Raw genomic sequence first — 13,638 nt, forward strand, 5'->3', positions numbered from 1 at the left:
AAGCTTTTCTGTAACTAGCTTGTTGGCAGCTGCTTGGCAACTGTTTGCTTGATTGCTATACAACAGGACCAAGTCAATAAAATAGTGTGTAGACCCACTCTTCTTTTGAATTTCATGACAATAAATACTACATCAGACTTCTTTCAAAGTCTGTGTTCAACAGATTTGTCACTATGGGAGCAGTGGAACTTTTAGGAATAGTTCACAAATGTTCTCTTGCCCTGCATTTGCCTCCTTTAGATATTTTGCAGACTCAAGGTTCAAAACTGTGAATATGGAGTGTAACTATTTCAAATTTGTCATCCAACAAGCAGAGTTAAGAGGAAATACCAAGTACATGATACCAAAAGCATAACCATAAAGTAAAGTTTTTCCTTCAGAATGGAAGAGACTGAAACTTAATTGCTGATGCTTTGAAACTGTTTTTCAAAAAAAGAAAAAGAAGAGCAACTACACTTGAGCATCGGAAGTGATGTTTAGGAAACCTTGCTCTGAGTAGTTTCTTGCAACTATCCTTGTGTATTCAGAAAAGATGCAATTGAGAGATTTTTTGTTCTCTTTGGTTTTGCATTTTCGGTTGTGGGTTTGGTGAGAGTGTTCAGAAAATCAGTCTTTGGAGAAATAGGTGTTGACAGCAAAAAAACTGCACTGAAAAATAGCAGTTCAAGATGGAGTTATCTTCTGTTTCCTCTAGATTTGGCAATGCTGGGCTTAGCTTTGGTCCACTCTGAATCTGATGTTAACTGTGCTCTTGTTAATTGAAGAATGTCTTCAATATAAAATGCAAATTCCATCTGAAAGATGAGTTAGCTGTCTCCTTCTAATACAATCTCATTGATAACAACTGTTCTTCAGTTTCAATTAACTCACAAAATGGAATGGAGTCAGTACAGTTGCTCTTGCCATAGTTAAAAATGCAATAAATTATTGCCACTTGATTTCAGGAGAGGTCTCTGAATTCAGAAAACATCTATGGAGTGTTGATATAATTTTTATGAAGTCATTAGATTAGAGTTGCAGTCTAGAAAAAGCTGACTTCTACTGTAAGTATAGTAAAATTGTTGTTAAATATTAGTCTTGCAGAGTGATTTGGATTAATTTCCAGATCTAGGATACTGTAGTGAATAGCTTCTTTGTCCCCAAACTACAGGAAAATACATAGTGTTTTGTATGAGGTTCTTCAGTGTGTGTGTTTCAGGGACCTTTACTTTTAAGGACACCTGCACATCTCCTCTCTGCCCCAGCAACTGATGTAAAAATGAAAACACTGCAGCCTAAGAAAAAGCAGCTGAGGAGCAGTTAATGTAAAACCATATCCTGTATGGGTATGTGAGCTGTGAAAATTGCATTTGTGATTCTGGGTCAGTTTTGTGTAATCCTGGTGCAAAGTAATGCTGATTGCTGTATACCTGGAGCAAAAAAATGTCAGTTCTATTGGTTTTGTTGGTAACTGGCACTTTTTAAAAGGATTTTACTTTAGCTTTTGACTGAAAATTAATCTCTAAATCTTTCAGTTGATGAATAGGTAATTAAAAAGATGTATTTGACTAGGGCTAAATGTTTGTAGTCTAGGGTTACAGGCATGCTTTGACAGAATTAGTTCAGTAATGGTTTTGCTCCTGGTTCTTCTCATCCTCCTGGAGTGTGTCAGATGCTCTACATCTAATAAAACATCATAATCTGCCTCCTAACCTAATGATTCTAAGCTCAGAGGCTGATTCTGCTGGTACTTATTGCTGAAGTGTAAGCAGACAGGATCTGAACTCTAGAATAAAGCAGCTCCAGGGTGCTGGGAGATGCATGCTGGTTATCCTTTTGGCTATTGGTTGGGGTTTTTTTCATGCTTTTTTTTTTAAAAAGAAGCCAAAAATATGACCATAGTTTCCCCCTCCAGTAGATATGCTAAACCTAAGCTTTCAAATCTTACTATTTCTAAGCTGCCCTCTTTTTATTTTAAACAGGTCAATTAGAAAAATCTTTGCTTACAATAATTTGTGGAGGAAGATGTTGACTCTAATATTATCCACTGTTGGGTTTTGCTCCTAATTTAGATAAAGGACAATTATGATTATTTAGGAGAACAGTTCAGAAGAAGGGACAAAATCAAGACATACAGGACTCGTATGTTTAAGAGACACTGGAAGAAATGGTTAATTCTGGGTTAAAATTTTCCAAATCAAGAGAACTTCACTATTAAAGCCTACTAAAAGCTTCTTAGAGTCTCAAAAGCAAAGTCAGATTTAACAGAAAATATCTCATTTTGTGTAAAACTTTATGGCTCCTGTAGCAGTCATCCTTTTTCTAGGATCTTTTTGATACACCTTTTGTGTAGGTATCCCAGTTTGTGTAACTCTTGTTAGCTGTCAAAAGAATTTGCCAGTCTCTTGCATAAAGGAACTCTTGGAGTTATTGTCAAGAAGTGGGTTTTTTGCCAAATGTTATTTAAAACTTGGTATCAGTTAAATGTAGTTTCAGCTGCGAGACTTTGAGGATTAAAGCTGTATTTACAGGTGAGGGGAAAAGGCTGTAGACAAAGGCATTTTAAGGTGCTACAGCTCATTTTGTTAGATTATAGAAGTATTTCATCTTGCACAGATGAAGGAATGGATCCATTGTGCAACTTAGCTACCACTTTAGCTGATATTGACAGGCTTTATAGGAGTGCTTTATTCCCTTCATTAGGCCTTGATTGCCACTCAAGAACTAGATAGAACTTGCAACTATCTCACTTCAGCTTGTGAGTGTATGATGAAGGAACATGAACGTTAAAGCATGCCCCCATGTCCTCTGTGTTTGAAAGGCTAATTAAGGTTCATCAAATAAAGAATCCCTTATTTTTGGACAGTTCTGAGCTTTGGTTTGCAATTGAGCACCCCTCAGAGAGGATTTTGAAAGTTTACTTGCCTCTCTACTATGTATTTTCAGGTGCTCTCACAGTTGGCCTTGTGCGACAGTGTCAAACCATCCATGGACGTGACAGGACCTGTATTCCTCCACGGCTGCCTCCTGAGTGGGTCACTACGTTATTTTTCATCATTATGGGAATCATTTCACTAACTGTCACATGTGGTTTGCTGGTGGCTTCCCACTGGCGAAGAGAAGCTACTAAATATGCCCGCTGGATAGCTTTCACTGGAAGTAAGTGACCTCAGCTACACAGTTGACCTGTATGCAGGGTAAACTGGTAGAGTCTAAAATGACACTGCAGTGTGGTCAAGGAACAGTGGTCAGGGCTTTGACTATACCCAACATGACTCCTTTTTAGATGCCATGTCTGAGGGAAAAATAACATTCTTAAAAAATCAAGGGGTTGATATCTTAAGTGGTTGTAGTTGAGAAGGATTAATAGTTTACAGGTCTGAGGTGAGAGAAGGGAAGGCCTGACTCTATCTTCCTTGGGCAGTGCCATTAATTGACTTAAGAAAATGAGTAAGGGCATAAGAGGTCAGTCCCAAATTACATGTCTGACAGTCTTTAGTACTTCCCCACTCCCAGATATCCAGAACTTACTTAGAGTGGAGTAGCTGAAATTCCCTTCTATTGGAAGAGGAGGTATTTAAGACTTACTACAGGCTGAAAATCATCTCTGCTTCAGGTGGCTCATGAATTCCTCATTCAGTGCTGATGCTCCTTCAGTCCTGCTTCATGCTCACAGTGGGTGTTCTGTTCAGAGTATCTGCATCCTAATTGGCTATGCAGGAGGATTTCCTGCTGCAGAGCAGCTGCTGTGCTTCACAGTACTGAGATTTCTGCTTCCATAAGTGACCCTCAGCAGTGCTTTAGCTGGAGGGAGGAGTACCAGTGTTTTTCTGCCTCCTTGATTCTGCTCCATATTAGCACCAGCCTAAGTCCTCACAGCTGAGCCTCCTCTAGCAATCCTGTGTTTCTGTGCAGGGAAAGGAAAAGAAAAGCAGTTACAAGGAGTAAGGGGAATAACTTTCAAACTTCCTTTTCTTGGTGTGTGTTACAGGCTTAGCCCAACTGTGAAATGATGGCTTAATGGTGGGAATGACAGCATGAAAAAACTCAAAACCTGAGGGCTTTTAAAATGACTTGAATTATGACATACCACTAAAGGTAGTGTGAACACTAAATAGCAAATGCAAGTTTGTGGTTTACACAGGCATAAATAAAGTTTAATGGAACTCTATGACATCTGATAATATCTAATATGAATGAGGTTTAACCTTGTTTTGGGGGAGGGAATAATATAAAAAGCACTCGGCTTCAGCCAAGGTACTTCACTGAGGCACTTGTATAATCAAAGCCATCCTTCTGACAACTTGCTACATAGCACATTAAATTAATAGTGCAGCTCTTGCAGACAATGGAGCTATTGAAATGCTGTATCCATTATGATTGACTTTTATTTATTTTCCGGTGAATGATTAAAATAGCAGACATGAGTATTACTGAATATTCCATCCCAACTTTCCCAGTGCCCTTGTTTATCTATGCATATTTCATGTATATCTAATGTATACAGCAAGGCTTTAAACTCAAAATGCCATATAAAATTAAGATGCTTACAGTGAGCTAAAGTCAAAGCTCTAAGGTAAAGAGAGTTTTTTGAGTACTATGTATAAATAGTTGAAACCATAATTTATTTACTGAGGTTTTTTTCTTAATTCAGAGCTTGTATTTTGGGCTTTATGTATTTTAATGTTTGGGGTTTTTTAAATATTTCCAGTCGTCACATCTTGCATCTTTAATTTTCTTCAACTGTGAACTAAGTTTCAGTCAAAAACCCTGATGCCTTAAAGCTGTTTTTTTCTGTATATTTTAGTCTTGTAAGATGTCTAGAAGTCTAAATATGGAAGGACATTCTTTTATATCAGCACTTGCCTTTTTGTTGTTTCATAATGAAGCATGATTTTTTTCCTTTTCAATTCATATTTATTCATAATTCTATTAAGATAGGATTGCTGTGCTGTGGAAATTCTTAAATGCAATGTTTTTTGTATTCATCTCCAATACATATGACTCTGTGACCCTTGCATTCTTGTTAATAGTGATGATGGGAAATTTTATTGGTCAGCTCCTTTGTAAGAAAAGTCATATTTGAAAAGGAAGTGATTAGGAGGAGGAGTTCTTTATTTTTTCAGAAAGTTGGTAAGAATTACTTCTGTTGTTCATTGCATGACAATTAGTAATCTACTTGTAGATTAGTTTCAGGAAGGATGTAGTCATGTGGAATCAACTTGGAATGAGCAGGTCCTTCCTGGGAAGTGCCAGGCCTGTGTGATGAAAACATGTGTAAGCCATTAGAAGGGGGTAGGGAAAATGTCACAGGTCTGTTACTTATGTTCTGCAAGCAATCTTGAGACTCAACAGCCTAGCACAGGCTGCTAGCAGATACTCTTCTCTCAGAACTTTCTGAGCATGAAGTAGGACATGGTATCCCAGGCATTTGGGGAAGTCTGCAGGGACTGCCAAGGGCAGCTCCAGGCCTGGCAGCTCCATTCTCTTCAAATGCAAAGGGGTCTAGAGTAAATCATCTAAGGGCAAAGGAATCCTCTTGCTCAGCCCCTTCCTTGTAGCAAGGAGGTAAGAGCTCACTCTCACCCACTTGATGCTGGAATTTTTATAAAAATATATAGCTTGTATTTTCCATGGAATTTTTGCTTGTAGTCTTGTCATCTTGGATGACTACAGATTTTTCAACCGTGTATCTATAAATATGAATTATTGTTGACAATGGTGTTGTCTATCTTCTTCAGCTAAGGGATGCTCAAAGGACAAAGATTTGATCTGTCAATTCTCTTTCCTGTATACACTTGTAAAAGGATATTCCTGAGAGACTGTTCACTAGCACAGCCTTTGCATCCTTCCCCAGCCCTTGCTGAGTGTACTGCATAGAAACATGTCTTTCTGGCTTCTCTGCAAAACAACATTGTGGAGAGGAGAGATACTTTCCTCCTCCACAACTTACTGAATGACTGACAAAAGTCTTCTAAAGGAAAATGCAAAAGTTCTCCTTTGATTTCTGTAGTTTTTCTAGAATCACAGTATCCCTGGTGAAGGCATTGTCACTTTAGGCATGAATACTGTAAAAACTGCCATTGCTGTTTGAATTCTGTCAATTGTAGTACCAAATTCATAAAATGCAATGGAGAGTGGATTCCTTCTTGGTGTTCACCTGTGCACTGCCCAGGTCTTTGTGTTCTTCTTGAGTGAACAAGGGTCTGCAAACTCAAAGCTGTGCCTCTTGTATTGACAGCAGCCAAGAATCTGATCAGCTGTTCTTTGCATGGTATTATTTACCTGTTGCTCAAGTGCAAACTAACAGTCTGTTTACAACCCCAGCTTCTATACCACTTTATCACTAATTATGCCCAGTGATGTAGTGGCTTAAGTTGGTAGCAGAACAAGTAACCTGGTGTTGGTATTGTTTCACACATCTCCAGGAACTTTTTAGCTGCTCCTTTTTAGTTAGCCCTGCTTCTTTTCAGCTAGCCCTACTTCAGTTAGATAAACTTGCATTTTCAGAATGCCCATTGTGCCACCTTCTGGTTTAGAAGAAAGAATGTGGTAAACCTGTGATAAATCTCAAAGGTTTTGATTCTCGTGGTCAGTGGAACAGATACTCCTAGGTTCCATAAGTAGAAACAGTGTCCATAGCTTATTCTCGGTGGTCTTATGTATGTTGTGACAATCTTAGCTACTGCAGGAACTTACAGAGCTCCCAGAGGATCTGTTTACATCTTATACAGATTCAGGTTTCTTACCATCTGCTACAACTAGAATTAATTTTGTTTCTGCAGCCACTGAATCAGGTGCTTCTCTGAGAGGTATCAAGGGAGGAGATGCTAGACAGAAAAATAATGTATCTGTTTTTTTCCAGCAGTTACCAGAGAGTCTGTTATTATTTTTGTCTGAGAATTTAATAGTTCATGAGTATAATGGGCTTGCTTTTTGGAATGAAAGTACAAATGGGACTGAACTGACAGTAGCTATGCTACGAATGTCTGTCCTTGTGTTCCCCAGTGAGTAAAGTGCTGCTTGAGTTATTAAAGATTTACACCTGGTGCTTCTTTCCATATTATGCACCTCCAAAGAGGCAAGCAGGCAATGAGCCCTCTAAAGGCCAGACCATAGCTTTTTCCTTTTTTTAATATGCTGTGCCCTGGATTATTTTGGAGTTCTCATTGCATGCTCAAAATTTCAAGCTAAAGAATTAAAGGAACTAGATTTTCTTTGGCAGCCACCATTTGGAAGCAGAGTAGAAATTATTTGCTTTATTACATAACTATTTTTGTTAATATAAATTGTAGTCATTAAGTGTCTTATGAAAATTTTCTTGTCTAAGGAAGAATCTGAAATCATAAGCAAGTACTCTTGAGGGACAAGTTCTTTATGGGTTACTGGAGATACTGCTGGAAATTCATGGCCATTATACTACATTTGGGTTATAGCTTGTATAAAAAATTCCTATCCTCTGCCTTAAAAACCTTCTTCAAAAAGAACAATACTAAGTTAACTGGGCACTTTGTATCTGGATTTTTTCCTTAGTTTCTTCTTTTTTTAAAATAAATTTATCACACTGTCTTTCCTTAATGACTTCTCCAAACTTTGCCATAATTCAGGCTTCCTAATCTGACAGACTTTGATGAATCTATTTTTCATTTGTTATTTCAGCAGACTAAAAATTCAGACCACACTAAGAAAAACTGTTTGGATACCCTTTCAGCAGAACAGGTGCACTTTTATTTGAAAAAGAAACAATGGGTAGTTACTTCTGTAATAAATGTTTGAAATGTGTGTGCACATCAACATTCTGCATGCTGCTTGGGTGTGCAGAATTTATTTTATCTCCCACTGTGAACGGAGGGAGAACTGAAGCACCTGTATGTACCCTTCTGTCCCTGGGCAGACATGGAGCACATGTTCCACTTAGGAGTACAGTGCTGGCAGCAGGTCTGAAACCTGGGAGCACTGGTGCATGTATGTACAGCACACCCTAAAGAACAGTGCTTGGCAGAGAGGCCTAAAGATCTATTCTTCAAACATATTTGTGAGGCCATCACAACTCTCCCAGCTGTATAGCTCTTGAATGTGATAAAGGAGATGTAATTTTGAAAGTGCAGGCTGTTTTCAGAATCCTAAAGTTTTTTCCTGGAAGTGTGTTATTTCTAAAATGTAGAAGTTTTGGAAATCACAGGAATGCTTGTGAAGGACAAACTGGATGTAATAGAGTGTGCTGAGTTATGATAATGTGACATCCTCAGATTGTTGTTCAAACTGTTATTGTTATTAACTGTATGTTGTACACATCAGCCACGGCTTCCTGGACCACTCAAGTACAGAGCTTTTCTGTGCTTACACAGGTCTGCTCAAGAAACATATCCAGGCTCTCTCTCTTCAGATGGACCAGCTGTTCAGATGCAATTTTAAAAAGGGAAAATGGGGAAACATTCTTTAAGGATTAGATTGTGCGGTGTGGAATTACATGGACTAATAATCATGTAGATTAAAACCATCTAGATTACTTAATGTTTAACGTCTGGTTGCTGGTTCTTTGGTTTTGTTCTAATAGATGGCCTTATTTAAAGCTGATCTGCCGGTGCTGTTACACTGGAAGTGAGACACGAGCTCCCTCCAGTGAAACCCTGGCTTATTTCCTGCTCTGTACTGACAGGAAGGCTGATCCCGGTGGTCACTGCTCTTGACTCCAAGCGTTGTGAAAGCTGTTTCACGTGTTTTGGAAAGCAAGAAGCAGCTCATTCTCTCATGTGAATCAAGACGTATCAAACCGTCCTTTCTTTAGGCCCGAGTTCTACTTGGACATTTTTTATTTCATTAGTCCATTAATTTATTTATTTTTTTAGTATGGGCGTAGCTGGATAAACTGAAGCCGTGTGTGTGTAGTCAGGAAGAGCAGTAGTGAAATTGTATTATAAAATATTGAGGCTTCTCCAGCCCATCAGTTCCTTATTTGGGAAGACCAGAGACTTTTTCCTGGTAAGGCCTAAGGACACAAGCAAGGTTCTGAATTGGATTTTTTGTTCCATTGGAACCAAAAGTAGCTGCAGCATTGCTGAGCTGCATAGGAGCTGGGGATTAAAGTGATGGTATTGCTGTTGTCAGTGGTTTTTACTGTTGCTTGTTTGACTTGTGGGGAAGCTCAAGTAGGGAACAGCATCCCCAGAATTGTTCTGTCTTTCAGTGGTGAAGAGAAAGGGGAGACACGGACACCACCTGTGTCCCTTACTAACAAGCAAAAAGCAGCAGTCTGTGTTACTGAGAGAAGACTGAAAAAATTGGCTGCAATGCACTTAATTCAGGCAGCAGCAGTGTGACTGTGAAATAACTGTAGAAGTAATGACTAAATTTCTGTGACTAAATTTGTGTATGGTGGAAGAAGTTAATCCACCAGATTTTTATTCTGTAAAGATAGTTCTTGATCTATTGTGCAGGACTAAAATTACACTCAAAGTGGGGGTCTTTGAGTCTGTCTTGGGAGCACATGAGGGACATTTCAAAAGTAAGATAAAGCTTACTGAGACACTTCAAGCAAGTTAGTTACTGGAATATCTCACCTTTTCAATTTGTTCAGAATACTTGGCTTGCTTTTCTGGACTGCTCTATGAACTGGTAAATATTTAGATTTTAACGAAGCACTGACCATTTTTTTTTGTGTTTTCTTTTCTTTGCAGTGATTCTATTCTGCATGGCAGCCCTAATATTCCCAATAGGATTTTACATCAATGAAGTTGGAGGTCAACCATATAAATTACCCAATAACACAGTTGTTGGGTCTTCGTATGTACTGTTTGTCTTATCCATTTTCTTTACAATAGTGGGACTTCTATTTGCTGGCAAAGTTTGTTTACCTGGCTGATGAATGTCTGAACTGCAGGACTTTATTTTGGAAAAGAGCAAGACATCAGAATTGCATTCTCAGGAGGATGCCTAGATGAGACTATCAAACACTTACTGAAAAGAGGAATGCTTTGACTTGTTCTCACTATGCACTTTGGATGAAAAAAAAGGAGAGCCTTTCCCATAACCAAATACAGACAACGTTGATTAATCTCCTGAGCATATTTAATGCAGTCAGGTCTGCACTGTGATAGGAACTAGTGAAGAATGCTTTACACTGAGAAGCATAATGCCCCACGTTACTGTAATGTTCCTGTTTTTAACGTCTAACGATTTGGAAGTCAAAGTATTTATGAACTGTGTGGTAGACCAGAGGGTTGCAGAGGAATTCAGGTGAGGCTGGCCTCACTGTTTAGGACATTAGTATTTTACATCTTCCTTCTGATGAGCAAAGCCTTTGGCACCAATGTGATCAATCTTGCATTACTGCACCAAGAAGCCAATAGATGAAAACATGTTCTCTAAATGTATGTAACAGCAAGAAGACATACATCCCCCTCCTCCCCCATATGCTCTAGAAAAACACTATGGAACATTTTAGAGGGGGATTTCTTCCTTATATTTATATAAATATATATATAAATATATATATATATATTTTGCTGATGCAGTATACGGTGTGTATGTATGTGTGCGTGTGTATATACACATATATGTATATATATGTATATACACACAAACAGTTCCTGGAAAAGAACTCAGAACGCTTTGCTAGCAAACACTGTGGTGTGCAAAACTAGAACTCAATAGAAAAAAGCCATTTCTCTGAAGGCCACATAGCTGAGAGTCTTCAGTTTACCTCATTCTTTGTAGCAGCCCTTGATTTTAACAGTTTTTGTAATAGGTACAAATGATCCCATGCCTTTCTAGGTGCAATTTTAAGTTAAGCTAAAATTCTTTTTATGGTAATTTATTTGTATATGAGGGTGGAAGGTGAGATCATGTCATACCTTAAAGTTAAAATCCTAATTTTGGGAAACTGACACTATTTAAATTATTAGCAACTGTTGTACATAAAGTCTCTTTTTCTACTGCATTGTTACATTACTGTTCATACATGTTCAAGCACAGCGTTTTACCACAGGTAAGCATTTCTCTAGCACATGTAAAAAGCAATGTTTAAAGTAATGCAAACACTAATCCACTGCAAAGATGGATGAACTTATTTTGAGTATTAGTTCCTCTTTAAAAAAAAAAGCGCAATATAGTTGTTTAAATAATATATTCCTAGTTTACTAAAGTTGCTATTTTAAATGTGGAGTGTAAGGGCCACGCAGATTTGGAGTAAATATTCCTCACTAAAGGTAGTTTTATTTTTCAACACAAGGATAAATTTTTGAATCCATCATAATTCATTACTCAATCAAACCCTGCAGAAAGTACAGCTTAGTGTCCCAGGAGAGCTGCCTGCACTATCACTGTTTCATTCCCAGTTAATGTGTGGTTTGCCTGAGACTGACAATGAAAACAAAAACTTCCATGTTGCAAGTGCTGTTTCAGGAGCTTATTAGAAGAACTGCACTGCTAAATAGACATTTTTCTAAAATGATAGTGAAAGTGTATTGTACAATGATGTTGTTTTGAAAATACCAGTTTCCTAAATAATCACAAGATAAGCTTCAGTGTTTGAATCAAAATAAGACAATTTGCACAATTATTTTAAACTGTGTGCCATTCACACCCTGGTCTTCCTCCACCTCTTCCCTCTCCCCCTCCCAAGCTATTTTAATACAAAAAGGTTTTTTTGTGAATTAAGTATTTTTTTCTTTTGACATTTTTGAACAAACTTGTCACTGCAATGGTCTACAAGTGGCTTGGTTTCCAGTCAGCTCACTCACAGGTAGAAGGGCATTTTTGCAGATCACTATATTTGTCTAAAGTATACTAATCTGTAAAAACAGCCAGGCAGCTACTTGGAAGCAATGGTTTAGACCTAATTTAAACCCTCATCTGCATGGGCAGATGGTCTCAGCTCCCCAGTCATGTCAGTGGAGACAAAATGCAGGTTCCAGTGGCTGGATGAGTGTCTAAGTGTTTAGTGTTACCACCATAGTGTCCTAGGCTGAAATATTCACTAAACTTAGGTCATAAATTATGTTGAAAAAAATCGCTGCTCTTTTTCGCAGAAATGTCACTCTTGTAAATAGTTCTAGGAGATTTTTTCTAACTGGAACACAGGTCTGGGGGGGGGGAAGAGTTTCTCAGCTGCTAAGATTTATTTCCCCCCCCTCCAGCTTACTTATTTCAGTTAGAGCAGCATCTATACAGTGGATTTAGGCTTAAATTAAATGGATCATCATTCTACAAAAATACAAACTTACCTTGGAGGATACCAAGACTGTGCCTGTCTGGCTGGAAAATTTATCTGATCTGCCAATGCTATTGCTATGAATTATTAAATTGTTACAAAGATTTAACTAGTAGATTGATTAAATATTTGAGCATTTTAAGTCCAGAAATAGATGCAGCCATCTGCATTTAAAAAACTCCACACAGTAACTGAAGAGACAGTTGTCAACAGTTGCTTTTAATAAGGTCACTAAGTACTTTATAGTACGGTATTAATTTATAGCAGAAAAATCATATCTTGTAAACTGTATATAAAACACTGTTTTATGGTGCAATCATTTGTCAAACTTATGTCTGTTACTTTTGTTTTGAAGTTGTGTGCATTCTTTTCATACCTAAGAGCATCACTGTAAAATCTGCTGAAAACTATTTATAGGTTTTATTTGCACAAGGTTTTGTTTTAAACTGCAGGAAGTTCGTATTGAACATGCCTAAACATCTGTAGGCTTTCTCAGTTCACGACAAGCAAATGTTTCCATCTTCTCCAAAGGTAATCCCATATTTGTGTTGAGTGTTTACATAAACTTTTCTGATTCTGTCAGCCTTTTTTGGGGGGGATTGTTTTTTTGTTTGTTTGTGTTTTTTTTTTGAAGGACAGCTCATTTCATATGTCACTAGAGATTCTTTTTTAATCTTTTGCTTCAGAATTCCCCCCAAGGTTTGATGACTCATCATAACATAGTGTTTGCACACTTTATTTGGCTATCAAAATGAAAGATCGGAAACTTAAAACACTTTCAAAGGGAAAACTAGTTAATTTGTCTGTACAAATCTATTGTTGAACTTGGCTAAAAAAAACCACCTGGAAGCCATTTGTTGCACACCTGGGGAGAATGCCTTTTTCTGCACCAGTTTAAGTGTTTAACATTGGTTTTCGTTGTTAATCTTGCTGGCGAGTGATACCGATTTCCCAAAGACACTGTTAGTGTGCAAGGCCACCTGAGTCCTGTCCTCTGGCTGAAGTGAAGCTGCCAGCTTAGGGCCCTCCTGTCATACCTGTGTCTCAGAGCCGCTGTTTAACCACTTCGAACACAAATGTAGATTCCTATTCGCCCCAATACACACAAAAACGAAAGCTGTCCTTTAAAACCTTTGTGAAGGATGAAAATTATGAAGGAAATGGTGTCTGCAAGCGGGTTGTCCTACCTGGGTGTCTCGTCGCTCCTCGCTCGAGGCCTCACCGTCTGCGTCTCCCTCCCCGGCCTTTACTGAGGATTGTTTTCTAATCGGTTAGAACATTTTTCAATTAATGATTTCCGAACAGATGTTAATACAAACTGTATAAAATGAACATAATTTTCTTCACTTGTATTTTTGTTATTGAGCAAGTTTATCAAAATAAATTGTCTACTAAAGCCACTGCCCCCGGCTGCGCTGACTGGCACCCCGCGCGCCTCCCGCCCTGCA

General features: G+C 38.2%; 1 protein-coding gene and 1 long non-coding RNA gene across 3 annotated transcripts in view; one reads left to right on the forward strand and one right to left on the reverse strand.

Moving 5' to 3' along the window:
- Positions 1-13,464, reverse strand: part of LOC139804022 (uncharacterized) — a 27,315-nt gene extending 13,851 nt beyond the window's left edge. For both annotated transcript variants that reach the window (XR_011729251.1, XR_011729250.1), the window contains exons 1-2: positions 13,378-13,464; positions 3,568-3,886 (exon numbers count right to left, since the gene is read on the reverse strand). This is a non-coding gene — a long non-coding RNA (uncharacterized lncRNA). The remainder of the gene's footprint in view (positions 1-3,567; positions 3,887-13,377) is intronic.
- Positions 1-13,590, forward strand: part of MOSMO (modulator of smoothened) — a 30,253-nt gene extending 16,663 nt beyond the window's left edge. The window contains exons 2-3 of the mRNA XM_071760747.1: positions 2,926-3,138; positions 9,657-13,590. Of these exons, the coding sequence (XP_071616848.1) occupies positions 2,926-3,138; positions 9,657-9,841 (398 nt within the window). The 3' untranslated portion in view covers positions 9,842-13,590. The remainder of the gene's footprint in view (positions 1-2,925; positions 3,139-9,656) is intronic.
- The last annotated feature ends 48 nt before the right edge of the window (positions 13,591-13,638 follow it).

The sequence above is a fragment of the Heliangelus exortis genome, chromosome 17 (assembly GCF_036169615.1).
Source record: "Heliangelus exortis chromosome 17, bHelExo1.hap1, whole genome shotgun sequence".
NCBI classification, from domain to species: domain Eukaryota; kingdom Metazoa; phylum Chordata; class Aves; order Apodiformes; family Trochilidae; genus Heliangelus; species Heliangelus exortis.